The sequence below is a fragment of the Ornithodoros turicata genome, chromosome 9 (genome assembly GCF_037126465.1).
Source record: "Ornithodoros turicata isolate Travis chromosome 9, ASM3712646v1, whole genome shotgun sequence".
NCBI lineage: Eukaryota > Metazoa > Arthropoda > Arachnida > Ixodida > Argasidae > Ornithodoros > Ornithodoros turicata.
In genome coordinates, this window is record NC_088209.1 from 36,597,700 (window position 1) to 36,619,797 (window position 22,098).

Below are 22,098 nucleotides of genomic sequence, written 5' to 3' on the forward strand. Positions count from 1 at the left end.
TAGTTACACGAAGTTAGTTATGCGATAGATGCTATCACGATTCTCCTGTAGAGCTCTTCGTTTCTCGAACCGTTGGGTGGATAACGGACGAATAAAAAAAAAAGATTTTAGTTTCACAAATGTTCATCAGGATACTGCAGAACACTTAAACTTACAGCGCAACGATTACTTCGTGTCGAAGGCGAAAGGACGGAGAAAGAATTGGAATGCGAAAAAGGAATAAAGTAACAAGAAAAGTTAATGGCGAAACCACCGTCGCTAGAGTGCGCGGATGTTGTTACTGTGCTCATACCGTCAATGTAACTCGTAAGTAAGTATGATATAAAAAAATGAATAAATAAAAATAATAAATAAGAAAGAAAGAAATATTTCACTACATACGTTCAAATGTGTTTAACTACAGGACATTTATTCGTGTAATTGGTTACGTTTAGAAGTGACGTCTAGGGCACGGTAACTTAAAAATAGGGATACCACTCGCCATGTGCGAATAACGAAAGGGCTAATAGAGCGTGTCGGTTTACGGGAAACGTAATGCACGAACGCGACAAGTCTGTTTCGTCCCCCTCTGCCCCTGTCGCGTTCGTGCATTATATGTCATGAGCGAGCACACATTTGCACATTCGTAGCATTGACCCTAACCTAACGCGCTCCACACGACACACGCAACGGCACGTGAAAACCATTTTGTCTGTCGGTAATTCCAAGAAAGGTTCCGATTGGCTTTCGTGCGGGAGATCGTGGCGAATCACAGGGAGATTTCAACCGTACGTCAAAGGTCTCCAGGTGGTATCCTAATAAAGTGCAAGCGGGCTCACATTACGTGCGCACCCGCTCCCAATTATGACAATTAAAATGTTGCGTAGAATGCGAGCCCGGAACGCGTTCCATGAGCAAGACAAGCTCCTAAGCACGACTTCCGTCCCTGGGTTCCTTTCACCGTAAAATCACTGTTCTTTTCTCTTTCGTACGCAGGCTGGGAGAGCTGTTCTTCTCCCGGGTTAGCCAGCCGTGGATGTGGCTAGACGCAGTGTACAACCTTACATCGGAATCGGCAGAGTTTAGCCGATGCCTGAGTATCATTCACACGTTCACTCGAAAGGTAAGGTCGCCGTAATGCCTAGAATGCACAGAGGGATCTCCTGAGTTGCAATGAGCTTGCAGAGCGCTGCAATTTGAGTTTCAGCGGCCGGGCCCGTTGCGTCGCAGATGTGCACTCCTTGAAAGAGAGCTTCACCGCATAGCAGGCTCCTAGCAAAACACCACCCCGAATGGCGTCGTTCTCTCCCCATGATTCCTTGAAAACGGGAGGCGTACGCCCTTTTGCGACACTAATACCCCTGCAACACGGGCACCCTTCAATCGTCATTGAAACCAATGGTCATTGATCATGTGCGTAACGCCATCTAGCTTGTAACGTGTGAACCTGTCAGGGAGTACTGGACTCAATGCTTTTTGCGAAGTTGACACGTTACACGCTTGCTGGCGCCACGCGTGTGTTCAATCACAATTGCATTCAATGATCATTGAAGACTACCCATGTGGCAGGTGTACAATGCGGCTATGGTAACTGTCACTAAAAGGCGAGCACCCTGCGCTTTTGTCAAGTCAGGAGTGATGAAGTGTACCGTTTCGCGCAATGTCTGGCCTTCAGTGTGTTATGTGGTTAAGTTCTGGCTTAAGAGTGTTCTTGTGACACGTTCGGCTATTGCAGATCATGATACGGATACCGATCATCATCGGTTGAAGAGTGATGAGAGCCCGTTCGGGTCGCATCGCCATTCGGAAAGTCGCCTTCACCTTCACGTTCAGAAGACTTAGGTGAAGCACACTTTACAAAACCTTGTAAAGCGGGCTCCACCTAACGTTTGCAAGCGTGCGGTGAAGCCAACTTTTTATTTGTGTCATAGTTTTGTAAAGCACGCTTCTCCTAGCGCACAAAAAATGTGAGACGAAGCCGACTTGCACAATGCTATGAAAACTGAGGAAGTGCCCTGCAACAAGGCAGGCTTGAAACAGTCCATACTTTCTATGTCCTCTCCTCTCTGCTGTTGACTGCATCCCGGAACAGCTTACCAAGCCGATTGAGTATTATCTGCTTTATCGAAAGAAGTGACAGGGCGCTGACAAGCTGGTGCATGATGAGAGAGGCGGTACCCGAGACGGGGAAGAAGAGGGACGACACAACAAGAATTCTCCAATTCCAATTATGTTCTGCTGGGTATGGTTATGATGTCATTTCTGCTAGGGCTCTTATGTTGTTTCGAAGATATTTTATCACAACACTTGTTCTTCAGATGTCCCCCAATCCCACTCTGGTCAAATTGCTGTCATCCCGTACCATCACTCTGTGTCGCACAACATTTATGCAGTCGCCAAGGATTTCGGCATAAAGATCGTTTTTTCAAATGCTTTGAAGCTAAGCAAGTTAACACAATTTTCTTCTGTTTTTAAGGGATGCAATGTCAAGCACCGTGATCCGCTAGTGCCCTGTAACCGCTCTGTTGTCTATTCTATCCCCCTTGAATGCGGCTTTTGTTATGTAGGGCAAACGGGACGCTGCCTCAATGACCGTTTACGGGAACACTGGCGCAACAATGAACGGAGCTTTGTGTCGAGCGAACTCGTGCAGCATCTCCGTGAATGCAGAGGCTGTAAGCCGGTTTTCCCCCGAGACCAAAGTTTTGTGCAAAGAAAAGAACACTTGGCGTAGGTTGCTCAGGGAGACCTGTGAGATTAGTACACGTGGCAACTGCGTAAGCATGCCTTCCCTCCTTCCTCTTCCTCCTCTCCGGAGGTTTTTGAATATAGAGTTTGGTAAATAAATTTTTTTTGCTGTGTTTCGAGAATTCTTGTTGTGTCGTCCCTCCCCGTCTCGGGTACCGCCTCTCTCATTATCTGCTTTGCAGTGTAGGGCTGGACTGTGGGAAATGTACAGGTGTACATACCACGTGTCCTGTGTACTTTTCTCTTGCGTTCAACATGTGCGACTCAAAGTGAACTGTTGCATAAAGGTTCCGTGAATAGCCAGCTATTATGCGAAATGTAACTCGATCTAGCGCCTACATCGGGCTACGCTATCATTACAGGTAATCAAAGACGGAAGCAGATGATACTAAGCTTCAGGCTGAAAATGCGGGAGACTAACGACGTGCCTTCCAGGCCATGCAAGCATCGACTGTGCATTCTTAGGATTTACTGCTTTCTCAGCATTTTCAAGGACCCGTCATTCACGGAAGAAGATATTCGCGAAGAAGAGGGATACATTCAGGTTTGAGGTAGACGTTCGCTTTTTGCGCATCATAACGCAATTGTTGTGTTAGGCTGGATTGTACAAAGAACGGACGACACGAAAGGAATGGGAATGTTGGCGCGGAGCAATGTCCCCCGACTCAACGTCTTGGTCACAAAGTACAGGACGATGTAAATAGTTAATAATTAATTAATAATTGGGTGTATACGTCCGCGAGACAACTGAGCTCATCAGCGACGCCACAGCGTCGGTCCTGTGGATTGCTTTTAGGTTGAGGGTTCTCTAACTGAGGGTTCTCTAACGTGCTATGAAAGCTCACCACACGGCACCCCGTATTTAACGTCCCTCGCGGAAGACGGCGGTGTCTAAGCAACATGTACCCTGCCACCAAGTTGCTGGTGTCCTCGGTCGGGTTCGAATCCGCGATCTCGGGATCAGAAGGCGAACGCGCTACCGATTGAGCCACCGAGGCCGGTCGATGTAAATAGCACCTGGCTGTTTTAGGTTACTACTTTGAATGACAAGCTGTCTGAGATTCGGGCGACGGCTGTCGGCTGAGTAATGCATTTTTTTTTATGTGTAACGCATACGTAATGCGTGGTAAAGGCTTTAAGAAGGAGCACTGCGAGTTACATTATATCTAGAAGAAACGACAGGCTTCCATCACCATTATTGCTGAATGAATCCCGTTCCTGCTCTCGTCGCCATTGCTGAGCAGGCAAAGAGCCCATGGAGAATGGCAATGACAGTATTGCTGGATGTCAAGGGAGTATATGACGCCCTCAGTCATGCTCACGTGCAGCATGTCCGGTCGCAAGCTGATGTCCCAGAAGACAAGAGGACATTTATATTCGTACGCATGAAGGGTCCACCCCGAATGTCATACTGACCCATGGACCTCCACAAGGAAGCGTGATATGCCCCGTCATCATTAACCTTGCTAATGGCGTGCCTGAAGACCTCCATTGCTCCCACGGTCAATATGTTATATCTGCCGATGCCATATGCAGCTGGACTGCTGGGAACGTTGAAGTCACCCGTTATATATCCGATGATAAAGCAGCAACGCTAGCATTTACTCGGCAGCATATGCAAGGACATCAACTTTTTCTTGGTGATATGTGTTGCACAGACAAGTTCACAGGTTTCTGGGGATTGTCTTGGATGTCAACTTATGCTGGAACAAACAGGTGGTTCATCTAATCACCGAAGGACTCTGCTGGATTTCTGTCATCCGTCATTCTGCTAGAGCTAAGTGGGGAACGGATGGGAAACCTTTCATTGCCATCCACAAAGCTCTAGTCAGGTGAACACTTTTGTACAGCACACCGGTGTTACATGTACTTTCACAGGCGCAAGTAGAGGCTTCGATATCTTACGGCGCGGATCTTAAAGACCTGCCTTGGCGCCCTCAAAGTCACAGAAAAGAAGAGCCGCGCCCCACAAAATACCTAGAAGACCTACAGCGGAAACAGGCTGGTCGTCATTACTTGGTCGTCGAAGCACGTCATCGGCGTCACCCACTGATATCAAAAGATTGTCGGTGGCAACAGAGCAACGTATATCCCAGAGTGAAGCACAAGGTCCACACAAAAGCCAACCCTTCACAGTGATCACAACAGTGTCTACTACCCCTCCGTGGTCGCTTCCATTGCCATCGCTTTCCGTTCCATTCTCGTTCTCAACGTCAATAGGAACCAAGTGCCAAGATCAGTTCTTAAACAGCCGGCAGCGTCCATGATGCATACCTGATAGATTGAGCACACTGCAATCCTCACCGATGAATCCACTACCCCGGAAAGCTCGTCAGGTCATTTGGGTATCCCGACAGACTCACTTACCCATAGACAACGTCTCTCACATCGCACATCGTCAACGTCGGCAGAGTTCTATGGCATCTTGTTTCTGCGTAATGTATCGCATGGGAATCCGCGGGCGTGAGTGATACAGACGGACTCGAGGGCTGCTCTGCAATGCGTAGTTAACATGTATGTTCATGGCCCCAGTCGTAACGTATACAGGGTGTTTCACGAAAATCCCCCGGCTGAATAATTCGAAAACGGCGCCACCTATCAGGAAACATTTCTTCTGTTTTTTTTTGGTTAGCATCCTTACTGCGCGGACCACAAAATGGCCGCTCAGTTTCTCATTGGCTTGCGCTCGTTAATAGATAAATAAATAAACATCCTTGCTTTTTTGTTTTACTTCGCCGGGCTTCGGTACCCGTGCCGTAGCAACGGTCACTCTGAGGCAGTGCCGAACCAATAAAAAAATAGGATAGGGGCCTGGATTTCGCTACAAAAGGCCTCATCTAATGGCAATGCTACCCACGTTAACAGCAGCCCACCTTCGTCCCGCGCGAAATAGCTTTATCGCCATTGGCAAGTGATTGTCATTATGGCGATAAAGGCGCACTCTCTGGCCCATCCAACGACAAGACCGCAATCCTGTTTACTAGTTTAGTAGAATACGAGAAGCCATATCACACCCTCGCTCTCGGCCGTTCCTCTCTCGCGGCTCCTCCGCCACCAATGCAAACGGATGAACACGAATTTGAGCGCAGGATAGCTGAGAGAAACAGCGCATTCCTGCACTGTTCAGCGCAAGAAATTCGTAAGCCGAAACCAGTTAATTGCTCGAAAAATCACTAAAAGTCGAAACTAGTTTTTTTACTGGTTTAGCACTGTCTCAGAGTGACCATGCTACGGCACAGGTACCAAAGCCCGGAGAAGTAAAACAAAAAAGTCAGAATGTTTATTTAATTAACGAGCGCATGCAAATGAGAAACTAAGCGGGCCAGATTCCGGCCGGCGTATCATAGAGGGTAAAAAAAGCAGGGTTTCCCGATAGGTGGCGCCCGCCGTTTTCGAATTATGGAGCCGAGGGATTTTCGTGAAACACCCTGTATACTTCACGAAGTACAGCCTCTGGGCCACGAAGGCTACTGCATATCCCTGCAGTAGGTCGCGATCCACTATGGTTTAAGGAGGAATAGAGAGGCTTACAGAGTGGTAATGGCTGCCCACCAGTTCCTCATGGTCGTGGACGATATGCTAACGAAACCTGATATGAAAATAATTTGGAAAATATTTTCGTCTGTGACGATCGATCCAACCTATTGACCGTACAGCTTGGTGCCGGCACTTCACGAAGAGTTCCATTTCGTCGATCCAACGTTGTCATCTAATTATATTCTAGGCCGACTGCCAGGCTCCTTTCCTCCACTTTTGCACAGACTTAATCTAATGTAGCTTTCGCCCCATAATCCAAACGTAGACTCGGATGAACCAACAGATAGGTTTATGCTCCAACTGCGGTGTAGTGGCAAATATTGTCGGAGAGACAAATATTTCGAGCTTACTTGACAACGTCAACGGGAGCCATCAAGCCTTGGTGCAATTCTTGGCCTATCTCATGACTCTGTTCAACGCCGTCTTTGATTATTTATTCTGGTAACCACCGATTTGTTCCGTATGATTTAGAAGTAGTGATACCCGCTGTTACATGTCCGGTCTTCATTTTCGTACGTTCTTATGGTTAGGATATGGTGATTCTTGTGACACTGAGCGCTCCATATTTACTTTCTTTTGACTGCATGGGCAATGGGGAATATTTCACTGGGGGCTCGTGGAACAGCTATCGCTACCGGACTTCCGGCGAACTTGTGTTTGAATTGTAGTTGTTGGCGGCCAGTGTGTCTAATGCACACAAATGTTGTTACCGCCTCTAAAATCCGATAGGTGGCGTATACATGCTGGATGCGCATGGCATATTACGGGAAATATATGTAAAGACAATGAAGTTGTAGTGACATGGGAAGGGCGAACAACCGGAAACACAAAGATAGCATATGGGCCCCGCCAGGGGTGTTCACTGTCACCCATTTTGTTCATGCTCTACGTACGGAAAACTAGAGGAAGCACTCGAAAAGGCAGGGGTGGGCTTCGACTTGTCGGTGAAAACGGTGGGCTAGAACACAAGCAACTAATTCCATGCTTAATATGCGCGGACGATACAGTGATCACAGCGGGAAGTAAGACGGAGTTACAGATGTTATTGGATATGTGCGGCACAATAGGCGAGACCCTAAAGCTGTAGTTCGGCAGTGAGAAGTAGGGTTGTATGGTTTTCGTGGTACCCAGGAAGGGTCTTTAAACATACAGGAGAAAACAGTCCAAAATGTCACTAAGTACAAGTATTTAGGAGCCGAGGTAAATACGGGCAGTAACTATTTAAAAGAACAGGAATACCTTTTGATGAAAAAGGCAAAGCGAAATTCGGCAATAATTAAAAACATGGCTGCATGACCTTATAGCAGGTGATGCGGCCTTATGGGAAGCACTGGGTTTCCGAAACGATAGCGACGAAGTTAAGTTCAAAACGGTACAAATTAAAAAGGACCGACTAAATGACCGGTGGCATAGGAATAATGTAGTTCTTTCCAATATGAGCACCGGCAGTGTGAATAGTTCTGACCATTTGAAGTAATTTCAATTTTAGTATTAAGTCAATTCTACGCTAGGTGGCGCAAGCTACCGCCCGCTCAAAAGGGAAAGAAAAGCCACAGTATTCATCCATCCCCCCATGGCAAGAGCCGTTTGCGAGAAGAGTTTGGCCATTGGGAGGAGCTTATTCTAATGCGCGGTCATTTTACGTCATACAGTGGGCGGTGCAAAAGCCCCATGCTGTTTTCGCCGCCATTTTTTTAGACAGACGGGTTTCTCACGGGCCTTGAGCGTCCAGGCGACGACAATCTAACCTTCTGTTGTGCAGTATACCTTTTGCACTCAGTGTATAGTCCTAGGTGCGTCGAAACGTGAGTTTGGGATGCAGTCAACAAGTAATTCACGAAAAAGCCAATGGGTGCCAGCGCCAGGGGCTTTTTCGTGAACTACTGTTGATATTGTCCCTTGGGCACCTGGAGGTTCTATGTGTTGTGTTTGTCCTTAGATGGAGCTCACCGTGGCTCATCTGCCTTTCGGTTTAGGATGCGCCTGTTACAAATAGCTAATTGAATATGTGTTGTTCATATGTTCATTAGGGAGTTTTAGGGAATCGTAAGCACCCTCCGATTCCGACTCCGTACCGCTGTCGGCCAATCAGATATCAGTAACGTGACGTCAGCCAGTCCAAAGGAATCAGGTGATTGGCTTATCATGCTTTCGGAAACGTTATCGTGAAACTTCTCAGTTCTCCTAAAACTCGCTCTCTACATACTGTATTTCCTTTTCTACATGCGTGGAAGATTAGAACGAAGGGGGCTGATAAAGTCCAATTACGAACGAGGCCACAATGATCGGTCCTGCCATTAATTTTGCCCAATCGAGAAAATAACGTAAGAAAAACAAACATGAATACAAAAATAAATAAATAAAAGCAAACTACCATTGAGACTATAATTAACAAAGAGGTTAAGACTTGGCGCTCACCACCCGGAAGATCGACGCCTTGTTTTCGCCACCTCGCAACAGGAACACGTGTGGAAGCACAGCAGCCACACGGAGGCCCACAGCATGCCTCCCAAGCGGCCCATTACTCTTACCTAAAGAGAGAGAAGGAAAGAAAGACGGCGAGGTTTCCGTAAGGTTGTGCATGCACTCCGCTAGATGCCGTATTATGTGAATTGTAGAAAACTACTCGTTTTCCGCACCAGGTGGTGCTATGAGACTCACGCTGTTCATACCTCGTTTGGGATTCCTCGATTACGTCATTATAGCAGGAACGAGGAAGATAGTACCAGATATCCTGGTCTCTGTCACGGCGATATCCTTGTTACATAAAGCGCGCCCTTGGATCGAGGCACATTAAGAAGGAAACTCCTGTGAGGCCGCAGCGACAGATGACGTGCCATGAGGCACGAGCCGTAGAGAACATTATACGACCTTGATTGCTGACGCAATTCAGACCAGGATAACTTTGACAGCTAGGCGTAGGCGGTTTAGGTCAATAGCACTGCATTCGAGGAAACGTGCTTTTCAATTGTTCTTGAAGTCGCAGTGTCTACGCATAGCGCGTTTTGGATATCAAAACCTTCAGACTTTTTTTTTAATCTCCTACAAGGACAGACTCGGTTTGATGCGCTCGGAAGATGAGCAGTGCTGAGGTCATAATGACGATGTTTCTAACTCCATTATTCGCGTCATACTACATTAAAGGGGAAAAAAAAGATGTCGAACTTGCTTGACGTGCAGTTACGGGCACCCCACACCTTCAAGTGAACTGCCATCGCATTTTCCAAAATGAGACGCAATATTCGTTAGCATTACACATATTATTGCGCATTATATATATTGCAGTTACACATATATGCACATATTATATTAATGCAGTTACACACATTGCATGCAGTTCGTTAAGTGTCACACAAAGGCGTGCACCGCCTTATAAAGAGATTACCGTATCCTTACCTTAGATTACACTACATTACCTTACATTAAGTTACGTCATAATACATTACGAGTTTATAAGTACTCGAACGTCGTCGTACCAGCACTGGACAGCTGTTTCGCCTTGTTTGCCAGCCCAACAAGGCCGAATATTGGTCCAACATTGCCAATTACCAGCCTATGTTGGCTATAAATTGGCATTTTTAGGGCGAGGCAGCGTTGTTTTTGTAACGCGAACGTGAATCCATTAGAAAGTCTGCAGAAAAGAAAAACGAAAAAAGGGAAATAAGTAATCTCACTTGTGGTGGTGGTGGTGGATGTTATTCCGGATAACGCTTTGTTGTTACACCGGCTTATCATTGGCGTTATCACGGAAGAATTGGCACAATATGGGCAAAATGAGCTTGCCAATATCGGCAATATGGGAAGTGCCATGGCAATATGGGAGTCTACTATTGGCATACCAATAGTGGTCCAATATTGGGCCGGGTTGCGTTTACAAAACTGGGCCAATATTGGCATCACTAACTGCCAATATTGACCCAATTTGGGACCAATATTGGCGTGCCTCCTGGTTGGCTATGAACGGCGTACAGACGTGGACAGGTGGAGGGAGGACCGCAGGAAGGAGGGGGAGACAGGGGGTTAGTATGCGACCTGGGCCGACTTCAAGGGGAACTGTGCCGACATTTGTCCGTATAGACTCTGTCGGAAAACCCAGGAAAAACCCAAGACAGCGCAGCTGGTGCGGGGATTCGAACCCGCTTCACCTCCCAGTCTTGGGGTGGAAAGCGGCCATGCTAACCACTACGTAACGGGAGCTCAGGAGAGGCATTCTAATGTTAGCTTGGGTTAGCATTCTTTTCTGGTTTCCAAACGCGGTCAGAAGCCAGCGCAAAATTCGTGATTGTTGCCACAGAACTAATGCTTGTATATTTTCTATTTCTTTTCCCAGCCCAATTCTGTTTAAGGTGTATCAAATGGGCAGACATAACATGATATTTCGAAAGTCACCAATGCAACGCGTACATTCTTCTACAAACAAACCTCGCTGTTGAAACAGCCGAAGCTGCGGCAAGCAGGCGTCAAGGACAATGGATGTGCAAACAAACTTAAGCACGGCGCCGGATTGACACCTAACAATTAACTGAGCTAGCTGCGTCAGAAGCACCAGGCACTTGTGCAATTTCTCCTTTATCGTGACCTTCGAAGTGAATAATATTTTATTAGTAGCGGGTTGTCATCAAAAGGGGGAAGAGATTTTGCTCACGCGCGCAGTGTTCATGTGAGATGCCTGTACCTAACTGGTCTCCTAATACCTCATACACAAGCTGCACGGGACGCAGACCACTCGATGAAGAAACAACGTTGTGGTGCAATAAAATTCAGGATCAGCATGTTCAATGAGCCGCTTTGCATGCAGAACGGGGACTGTTTGTCTTACCCCACTTGTACTGTTTCGTTCGTCCATGATAATTATATTAATAATTCCAGGAGTGCACGTCGCGTGATATTTCGCCGTTATAATTTTTGTTGGAAGATGGGAAGTCACTGAAAAGGTTAGCCAGCTGTAGGACTCGAACCCACATATTTCTGGATTACCAGTCCAGGACTCTACCAATTGTGCTAAGCTAACACACCTCCCCAGTCACTTCCAAGGGCGCGTCATCGGAAAGGACAAACCAGCCACTCTCTCTCACTCATACCCATATTCATACGACGGGATCGACGCAAGCGGCATCAGTTGAACATGAGACACTCGGTGTTCTGAGGCTGGAACACATAGAAGGACAAATACATATATAAAGGCTCAGGATTTTATATGTATTTATCCTTCTATATGTGCTCCAGCCTCAGAACTTCAATTGTCTCATAATTTTTGTTGTTGAATTTTACTCGTTGATCTCCAGCGCAGAAGAGAAACGAATAAAGTAAGACAAAAGCAGCAGAAATTATGGCGTAATTATGGTATCGAAATACTTCCTGGCGTGGTCTCGCTATTGTTAGTAACAAAAATACACGTACACACCGCACATGCGCCTGTATAGAGATTGTGCAGAAGTGCGATGGACGACTAGAGATGTGAGGCCTGACAAAGAAAAAAAAAGGGAAAGAAAACAAGGAAAAAGTATGAAAAAAAAAAAGACGGTTTGTTTCCGTTCCTTTCTCGGCGCCGGAAGACTTAATAAAATTTCGAAACGGGGAAAAAAGATTTAAACCTTCTCGGAAAATATAATTCATAGTATAAACAAGGTCAGAATGTCAACAGAAGACGTACCTTCCTGAGTTAGACAAAAACAAACGTTACTGCACTTTTTGTTTACATAACGTACGGTCGTGTTATTGGAACTCAAAATCACTGAACAATAAAAAAAAAGTTCATTTCCAGTTTTTTTTTTTTTCGTTTTGTTTTAATTCACCCTGAAAAGGAAAATCGATTTCCGCAAGTCAAATTTCCGCAAGTCAAAATTACCGAAAATTCCGCTTCTCCACATAAACACTTTATGCGTGATCTAGTTCTAGTCAAGCCATGCGCTAATGGTTAAAATGACCTACACGTGAACATGTTATATTTCGTATTTGTGTGCTGACAACAAATAAAATACGTATCTATAATTTATACTACACGATATGCTTTCTTCTCTAATGTTCGCCATGCAGTAAATCTAAGTCGTACAAAGGTAGACGTCGCTTGTTTAAAATTGACACGAAACACAAACTTCAGCAGTTCGAAATTCCGGGAAATTTTGCATCTGTATATGCGGACAACAGAAAGTGCGAACAAGCTATAGCGTAATGCAGCCTGCCGTTCGTTCTTGCTACATTTTCATCATTTTTTTTAATATCCATTAGTAGCTGTTCATAGGTACAGCGACAGAAAACGGAGCTGCTGAAGAAGACGGGGAGCTTGACGTGCCCGCGGTTGCTATTTGACATGTACGCTGTAGTACGGGAGTTTTAAAAATCGCTCGCTATTGTATATAAAACTGATAATGGCGATGATGATGTGGCGTCGTTGTGCATTCGTGTGACAACATTCGAAGTAATGCGGAGGAATATCTCACTGCGTCATACTTGTCATTTATACCCAGTACAGGTAGGACATAAGAGAGCAAAGGAGAACTAATCACAGCTACACATTTAGCAGCAAGAGGTAACAGCACTGGCAACACAGAACAGTTCCCCGAGAAAACTCCCCCTTGAGAGAGACAACTAAACTACATTACATCTGCAGTTGCTCTTTCGAGTAAAACGCTATTTGTTATGTATCTTATCAAGAAAGCCAATATCTTTTAGATGCAGCATAGCAGAGGATTATACATATGCCTAGTATTGGCACAAAGCCATTCTCACAATTCACGCATACGTAAACGGAGCTATCGTTTATACATTATGCATGCGCCCATTATGGTATTACTGTTGGGATTAAGAACACATTAAAGAAAAACACTCGTATCTTATGCATCCACAACCGTGAAACGCACATACATTTAGGATATGTCACGAAAACAGTAAAATCATCGCGTATCGCGGAATTGCCCTTAGGACCAAGTACCATTATCTATCTGAATTCACGCACTTACATCAATTAAGCGATCGTTTACGTCATACAGGGCTCCCATTAGGGTATTACTGTAGGGGTTAAGAAAACATTGAAGAAAACAGTCGTATCTTACGCATCCACAACTACATTACATTAGCGTTATACGTGCATACATTCTGGCCCGCATGGTGCGTTTTTCTTGCCTAAAAGCTGAGTTTTCACGCCGAGCGCGAAATTTTGTACGTCGCTATTGCTCGTAGCGCGTGATTCACTGCATCACAGCATGTTGGTGGTTGTGATAGGTCTCGCCCTTTTTGGCCTCACAGAGGTGGGCAACGTCACGACTGACGCCCCTGCGTCCTGGGCCGACTTCTATGGGAACTGTGCCGACATACATGTCTGAAAGCGCCTGAGGAAAACCCAGGAAAAACCCCAGACAGCACAGCCGGAACCGGGATTCGAGCCCGGGTACCTCCCAGTCTCGACGTGACGTGGCCAGCACGCTAACCACTGAGCCACGGGAGCTGGTGTCACACCATGTTTGATATTTCACGCAGCACTCAGTTCACGGGTGTCCGTATCAACCAATCACGGCGCAGCAAGTCACTTCTGGTTCCGGTCCAACATCCTATACTTCCTGTTTAGCAATGGCCGCTCTTACGAAAAAGCTGCAGAGGGACACCTCCGAGTACAACAACTCTCGCTCGTTAGGGGTCCATTTCCCTAAATGCAAGTCAATTACAAAGGAACGCACACAAAAACAACCGTTTCAGGACGGAAGAGGAAGTATAGGACAATGTTGCCAACACTTCGTCATACACGCAGCAGCGGGATTTGCGCCCCATGCGTTTGGACAGGCGTTTATTATTTTTCACTGTGCGTGGCCATGCAGAGTTTTACGCAGCGCGATATTCACAGAAACACGTACCATGCGGCCCGGCCTTATGTCAGGAGAATAGTACAATCATCATTGCGTATCAGGGAATAGCTCCAAGGCTGGTCCTCCTGGGGGTTTTCCAGCAAGTAATTGTCCATCTCCGTTGTAAGCTCATCCAGCCATGCTCCGCGTGTTACGTTCCTGTTTATCTTCCCAGTGAACACCCTGGGGCCAGTTGCTATTCTCTCCCGAATAAACTGCGCGTACGGCACTTCAATACGGCCCTTCAAGGCCAACCCCTTGGTTATAAATGTTGCCGCGAGAATCAACATCTACCTTTTTCATTTACTAATCAATTAATCAATCAATCAACGCACACACACGCCTGACCGTTGTCTTCTTTCGGGGTCGACAACGAGGCCGGAGCTTCCTTTGTTTAATTTTTTTACCGATCATCTCGAGATGAAAACCTTCAGAATAAGTTTCAAACGGGGTTCAGTGTTTCTAGAAGGGGATGATGATGTTTAGTAGCGTTGTGATTATCAGCGGTGCCACAGTGGAAGGACTATGGATTAATTTTATTCACCTTAGTGTTCTTTAATGTGCATTGGAATTTCAGCACTCGGCACACCGTGTTTATTCTTCAATGTCCCTCGCGAAAAGACGTCGTGCCTTAGCAACTTTGTTAGGGAAGTTGTCTGGCGTACTCGGCCGGGTTCGAACCCATAACCTTTGGTGATAGTGAGGTGACGACGACAGCGACGATAAGTATCCCAAGCAGCACAATGTACTGAAAGTCGAGTGCAATAGGGGTGGACGGGTAGGTGGAAGGCCTTGAACAGACTCTTAAAACTAAAGAACATTGATAAGACACATACCGTCCACCCCTATTGCACTCGACTTTCAGTACATACTTGCATGAAAATTTATGCAAGCATGACGCGTATTAACACGACCGCGCACGGCGACAAAATCGCACCTTTCAGGCTTACGTATTTCTAACTCGTGCACATTCTTTCTTTCTTTGTTCGTGCAGGGCCACGATACCACGGCAGTTGGCATTAGCTGGGCACTTTACATGATTGGACTTCACCAGGACGTGCAGGACAAGATCGTCGAAGAGCTCGATGAAATCTTCGGCAGCGACACCGAGAGGGATGCTACAATGGAAGACGTTAGGAGGATGAAGTACCTGGAATGTGTACTTAAGGTAGCTCGATTGACGATCTTCTTCAACCTTTTATTGACCGCCAGCTGTAGAATGAATGGAAGCTAGAGTATTTGAAGGCTTCCGCGGGAGGTAATGTGACATCTCTCGTATAATGACGAATTTTAACTTCTCTCTCAACAGGAATCGCTGCGTCTTTTCCCATCAGTTCCGCTTATAGGAAGGGAACTGCAAGAAGACTGGCAATATGGTGAGAATGCGTGTTCAGCATGTTACTGTACATCCAAGATCGATCCTCTTCGTTTCTCCTTCTTCTACTTCTTCTTCTCTTTTTTGTGTGTGTGTGCGCGCGCGTGCGTAAAATTTTTACTCTTCAGACCTTTCTTAGAATAAAAATATGTCTATATATATATAAAAAAGACAATCACAGTCTATAGAAGGTATTCAAAGCAAGATATCGGTGCAGAGTTCTTCATGAAAGCTTGCGTCGCATTGAAGTTATTCGAAATTGTTCATTCTCAATGTCTTTTTTTTTTTTTTTGCTTTAGAATACGACGTGCTCCCTTCAAAGAGTGGGAAGTATTTTTCTGATTCCCCTCCGAAAACGTCAAACGAGTAGCTTCTTCAAACTTGATCCTCTGCAAACAAAAAACCTTTTGAGGATCTGTTCTTAACACTGAACAGAAAGCCGCTTGAAAGGAACCACCGGCATTGGAGGATCCATAAACATCTGTACGTGTCTAGACTAGCATAAACTGTTCCAAGTCTTGTGCAATATGTTGGCAGCGGATAAAGAAGAGAAAATGCTTTTGCAATGCCAAAGACGGTAATGCGTCTTTAGAGACCACTTGGAAAAGGTCCTTCAGTTTAAACGTTCACCGGTGTAAGACTCTACTTCGTTCACATTGCAGCTGGCACGAACTTTCCAAAGGGAACCATCTGCACCATATTCATCTACAGCTTGCACAGGGATCCAAAGACATTTCCGAAGCCTGAGGAGTTCATTCCAGAGAGATTCCTCCCCGAAAACTGCGTCGGAAGGCACCCCTTTTCATACGTGCCCTTCTCGGCAGGACCTAGAAACTGCATTGGTAAGCGTCATTCCGGACCAACACTCCCGTGGTGTAGTTGTTAAGATGATCGCTTTCCACGCCGAGACTGGGAGGTGACACGGGTTCGAATCCTGTCACCGGCTGTGCCTGTGCTCTCTGGGGTTTTCCCTAGGTTTTCCCGAAGACTTTCCCGACGAATGTCGGCACAGTTCCCCCTGAAGTCTGCCCAGGACGCAACACTAACCCCCTGTCCCCACACCTTCCTGCTGTCCTCTCTCCATCTGTTCTTGTCTGTACGCCGCTCATAGCCACAGTTGCTTCGCGGCGCTAACACGGCCTTTCTTGTAAATTTTTCTTGTAAATTTCTTGTAAATTTTAAACGCGTGCTACGCTGTAAGCCTTATAACGCCTACACGGTGAGGCTGCAGGCTGGCTCCAAGGCTGCAAAGAGAGCGTAAATTGCCTAGAGTATTCCATAATTGCATCCAACATGGCTTGGGTACATGCGTGCTAACGTTAAATGTGGTAGGAGACAGGGAGCGTGAGGGCGACCTCGACGGATATAAACACCCGCTTTCCTTGCCAACTCTTCTCTGGGCAAGCTTGACCAAAAATACGTCCGCAGATATTGCGCAAGGAAACACCGCAGGCATTCCAGCGTTCGTACCTAAGGAGCAAGCGTCTATTTTTTGGTTCTTTTTCTCTATTTCAGGTCAAAAGTTTGCGCTGATGGAGATGAAAACGCTGGTGTCCAGAGTGCTCAGGAACTACAGGTTACAGTCCATGTACCACAGAGACAAGGTGCAAATGGTGTCCGAACTGGTACTGAGGTCGCGAAATGGGCTTCACATCAAGATCTCGGAACGACAACACTGAACCGAGCGAGCGGTGCCTCACCCGAACCTGTACATATTTATTCCTTCAACAAGACAAGGAATATGCAACGCCCAGCCGCACCTAAAGCAGCTCTGCGAAGTGAGCAATCCTTGAGAAGAACTGTGCTCTGGTCTACAACGACGGAGGGGATGCAAGAAAACTTGGCCCGTGGCAGCCATAGAATCCCCCATGAACATGGCCTTCATGCGAAGCGATGACCAACGCAACTAATCTGCTCATTATAAGTGCTGTCTTCCAAAGCTTCCTTGTCGGAACGAACGAAGGCAAAAGCTCAACCTTCGGTCCAAGCGTTGAGGATTTTTCACACCGGTGACGACGAGGTTGAGCTGATATTGTAAATAAGATGCGAACTACAGTGACGCCCGTCGAATTTTACTGACCGTCTCTCTCTTTCTCTCTCCCGCTGACACAAACACACACATGCACGAAGCAAAAGTTGGTGGAAGCATCTTTCGATGGTGACAGAGAAGGAGATGTTGTGCCTTCTGTAGTGGGGTTCAACCGAACCCTAAGTGTTAACACTGCATGCAAAGATGCGAATGAGATCAAACAAGCTCAGCGTTAGATGTAATGTTAGTGCTGAATGAATGAAGGTGGTCCATAGAGAGGTGCTTGCTTTCAAGCACAGGGAATACGGCTGGCCGTATAGTACAAATCCTATCTGAGCAATTTAATGTAGGTGTGCCGCTCTGCACTCGAAGCCATGAAATGCTGTTGTGTCCTGTAGATGGTATAGCAGCGAGCAAGTAAGTAAATCTTTGGGCCTGTTGGTACTGCGCTTTACCGTTGCATCATGGTATCAGCCTTTAATCGATAGATCGGGAACGACAATGAATTTAGACTCTGAGTTCTTGGGTTCTCCTGTCCTTTCGGTTTGTCTCCAAAGTCAGCTATCTACACTTATTTCTTTCGTTACATTACCTTTCATTAGCACGCACCACGCAGTCAAATGTGCTATGGGGCAGCTAGCATCCATGTTGGGGGAACCTCCATGTTTTTCTCTTTCCCAATCCCAATTTCAGCCACAAAACAACTGATGCGTCATTGTAGCCGAGAGTACATACCACCATTGCAGAGACATACATCGTTAGATCGTTACAGCCGACTGCACCAGAACAACAACGGGCTTTTTCAGGAATAAACATAGTGCTGTAGATGAGGCAATTAAACGTAAAAGACAACAGAAGCCTCACAACGTCCAGTCGCATATGTCAATTGAATAGCGGCAGTTAAAGAAGATCCCACTGCTGGTGCTCTTTCTTCAAATGTCATTATTCATTTAAAAGGACAGTCGAACGTAAACCAAAGCTACAAATCTACTGCATCAGCACTACAGCTAAAAGGGACATATCGAAATATTACGAGACAAATTAGCTGCCAATTACTTATCACTGAATGTTATTGCCAACGGCCTCTCCGCCTTGTCGTCAGGCACATCGCCTACGTCCCCCACATCTAGGATATCTTCATCTGTTGAGCAGTAGCAAACGTTGCAGCAGTATAATACTGGAATTGTAACACCCACCAACTTAGAAAATGATTCGAGTTACAGTGCTCAGCACAGATGCATTATTACAGGCCGTAAGTGAACATTATCCCGCGATGACGCTATCAGAATGAGAGGCGCCCACATTACAGTATCGGATACTGTTACGTATGCAAAAAAAGCTGACTGCTTACAGAGCTGTTTTAAAAGGGCATTTCCCGACTCTCGGTTCCTGTGGTGTTCACAGAGTCAAGCGCATCTGGATTTCGAATGTATTTCAAGTAAAACAATCAACGTAGAGAAAGGTCACGAGGTGTATATTGCTTGCTCGCTGCGACGTTTTCCCCTCAATCGCAATGTTCTCCTTGACGTTCGGGGAACACCCCATATGAAACAGGTTTCCTTTGTGCGCCACTGCTGTGTTTCAGGCGAACGCTTCCATCTTGATGAGCTGCAAAGCAGAAGGTTAGCCGAATTCCCCAGAAGGAGAGGGAGTCTCGCATCTCTCATTCTCACGCACTACCCGTCGTCTATATTATCCGATTCCGAACTTGATGCTCCGCGCCGATAAGATCCCAACGAGGTAGCGCCAGTGCCGGCAGTAGCGCCTGCGTCGAGCCTAATTTACCACTTTTCTCTGCCAGCATCATCAGTGAGTTATTAGTATAGGTAGGAGGGATTGCACCATAACGAAAGCGTGATTGGCCAAGGAGTAACTTTCTTTGAAGTGGCTAACATCACGTCGCCGACATTTGATTCGACAGCTTCTTTGACCGTAGCTTTCTCGTGCAGTACTTCTGCTCTACGGAAACTCTCTATTATCATAAATTCGTGGCCGTATTGATGAACGTAGCAAAACAAGCTGACGCAACCTGACAAGCGCGTAAACCCCACCTTCGCCCATCCAGCACTGGGTTCAACTTCAAACACAGTACGCATATCAACTCGGAATATACCCAAGCAGCGCAACATCTTGGCCCAATATTGGTCCAATATTGGCAATAGAGGCTTAATATTGACCAATATTGACCCAATATTGGACTAATATTGGTCCAATATTGGCAACAGAGGCTCAATATCGGTCCAATGTTGGACGAATATTGGACCGGTATTGCCAATATTGGACCAACAGTGGGCCAATATGTGTGTAAGACGTGTGTTCAATATTGGCAATAGAGGCTCAATATTAATCCAATATTGGACGAATATTGGTTCAATATTGGCAATAGAGGCTCAATATTGGGCCAAGATTTTGTGCTGCTTGGGTAGAAATAGAATCGGATAACAATTATGACAAAGTATAGGTGCCGTAGCATAACACGGTACCAACCAAAGGAAATGTACTGTATGGATTGGTACTGGACTTATGGCGTACAATACCACTAGAAACTCATCACGCACCACAAGTTTGAACATTACTTCATTACACTCTGTTGTCGTACTTTGGACGTGGATAGTCGCGCCCTTGGGAGCACGCGACACGCGATTTCATAATACGTACTTTCCCGCGTATCAAAACACGCCTATTGCTCATGACGCACGGGACTCAGTGCAATTTCCTTATCCTCTGTGATGAACGCATTCATATAGGTTCTTTGGTTAGGGCACGGCCTTGTAAAAGGAAGTACATTTGGTTCGGGAAACCAACGTGAAAGTAAGTTTACGTCACGGCTCGTTCGCCTTGAATAACCTAACAAGTGAAACATTACGAACATAAGTACTATTCCACGGAAGCAGACATTGGCATTCGGCCACCTTCGATAACCTGCAACGTGATTATTGATTCTCGTGTCGCTGGGAGTCCCGATTTAGAACTGACGGGAATCTGTTTTCTCGATTAGTTGTGCTAATCGGACAGCCACGTGCGCGATAACCATGTTGTTTGGAGGAGAAATGTGGCAGGAAGCAGACTGATGGGTTTTTCTCGAAAAGTGGAGAGTCCAGTGACTCGGTGAGTTCAGGTCGAAGTCAACGCTTCATGTTGCGAGCCACCGAACAGAAGCTGCTCTTCTAACAAAGATGCGAACTGTGCTAGTCGATTTGATATGTCAGGTTAAGCAGCGCAAATAGGGACACACTACACAACAGGAGGAGCGCTTATAGACCTGTTGCTCTGGGCCAGGTGGCGCAAGTGAGCAGCAACATCAGCGCCCCAAATTATGCAACATTCCCTAGTTTAGCAGACGACGCGGCACTTTCAAATACACGGTCCCGAGTTGTTCGCAGTTTTCAAGAAGCACCGCTTTTTCTGTGGATTTCCTACAGGTTTTGTAACTTTCCTTGGCACCATACCGTTTGAAAAACCATGTAAAACCCGCTGATGAAACTCCTTAGTGTTTGGATCCGCGGCCGCTTGGGCCAGAAATGGCGCTGTGCAAACGTCAGTGCAACAGCCCTATAGGGACTGCTCAACAAACTGGTGCGCCTTCCGGAGAAAGTACCTGGCGTGACAGACGTCATGTAGCCAGCTCTCTTTACACGTGAAGTGCGAGCATATTTTCTTGTCACACTGGAACTGTTGCATCGTTAACTGTGTAAACACCTAAAAGAACTCTTCGTTAGGGATCAGATGTTTCATTTTTCGTGATTTCTACGCTATATAGCGCATATATAGCGTTCGTGACGCGCGTTCGGCCATTGCATGCGGTGTGCACAACATGAGCGAATATATTCAATTTCTGTTGTCCTAGTTTCGATGGAAATGAATGAGGATATGCAAAATGATCAGTGCTTTACAGTTGCCACTTTCGTGATGGTGAAACGCCGCTGGATACTATATCACCGTCAGATGCACTGACCAAGCGGCAACTTGCAGATAATGATATTGGTGTGTTTCGTCGCCAGAGCCCAGAGGCGATATTTATTTATTTCAATATACCTCCAAAGGTCCCTTGAGGGACATTACATGAGGGCGTGGGTGACAGCAATAATGCATCGTGACTACGTGTACATAACTTTTAGTATAGGAAAATACAAAAAGGAAGAGAACCATGATAATGTGAGATAATAAGGTAACCTAAACAACCAGCAGTGTGATACATCATCAGCTACGATGAAATTGGATCATGTGACATACTTTAATGGTACGTAAGAAGTCCTGGACACAAGGAAACCACATACGAAGGTAACCGGATAGTAACAACGAGAACGGAGATGACATTATGAAATTCTTGGGTTTGTAATTTTGTAGCGATGTTGCTTGGAAGGCCATTCCATTCTAGGACGGTACGGCGAAAATTGATTTTGGAAAAACATTAGAATGACATAAAAGGCGGTCGACTTTATTTGGGTGATCAAGGCGGGGAAAGATGGTAGTGGATCGGCGAATCGGACACTGTTGTGAGGGAATATTATGTAATGCATTTATGTGATGTATTTGTTCCTGTTTTTCGACCAATAGGACCCCCCTTTCATCTCTTCTCCGAGCAATGTGCG

The 22,098-nt window shown here is 46.0% G+C and overlaps 1 protein-coding gene across 1 annotated transcript in view; it reads left to right on the forward strand.

The window, feature by feature from the left end:
* LOC135369472 (cytochrome P450 4V2-like) overlaps positions 1–17,557 on the forward strand; it is a 21,918-nt gene extending 4,361 nt beyond the window's left edge. Inside the window, exons 6-10 of the mRNA XM_064603056.1 lie at positions 976–1,102; positions 15,097–15,270; positions 15,412–15,478; positions 16,140–16,319; positions 16,993–17,557. Coding sequence (XP_064459126.1) covers positions 976–1,102; positions 15,097–15,270; positions 15,412–15,478; positions 16,140–16,319; positions 16,993–17,156 — 712 coding nt within the window. The 3' untranslated portion in view covers positions 17,157–17,557. The remainder of the gene's footprint in view (positions 1–975; positions 1,103–15,096; positions 15,271–15,411; positions 15,479–16,139; positions 16,320–16,992) is intronic.
* Positions 17,558–22,098: the final 4,541 nt, after the last annotated feature.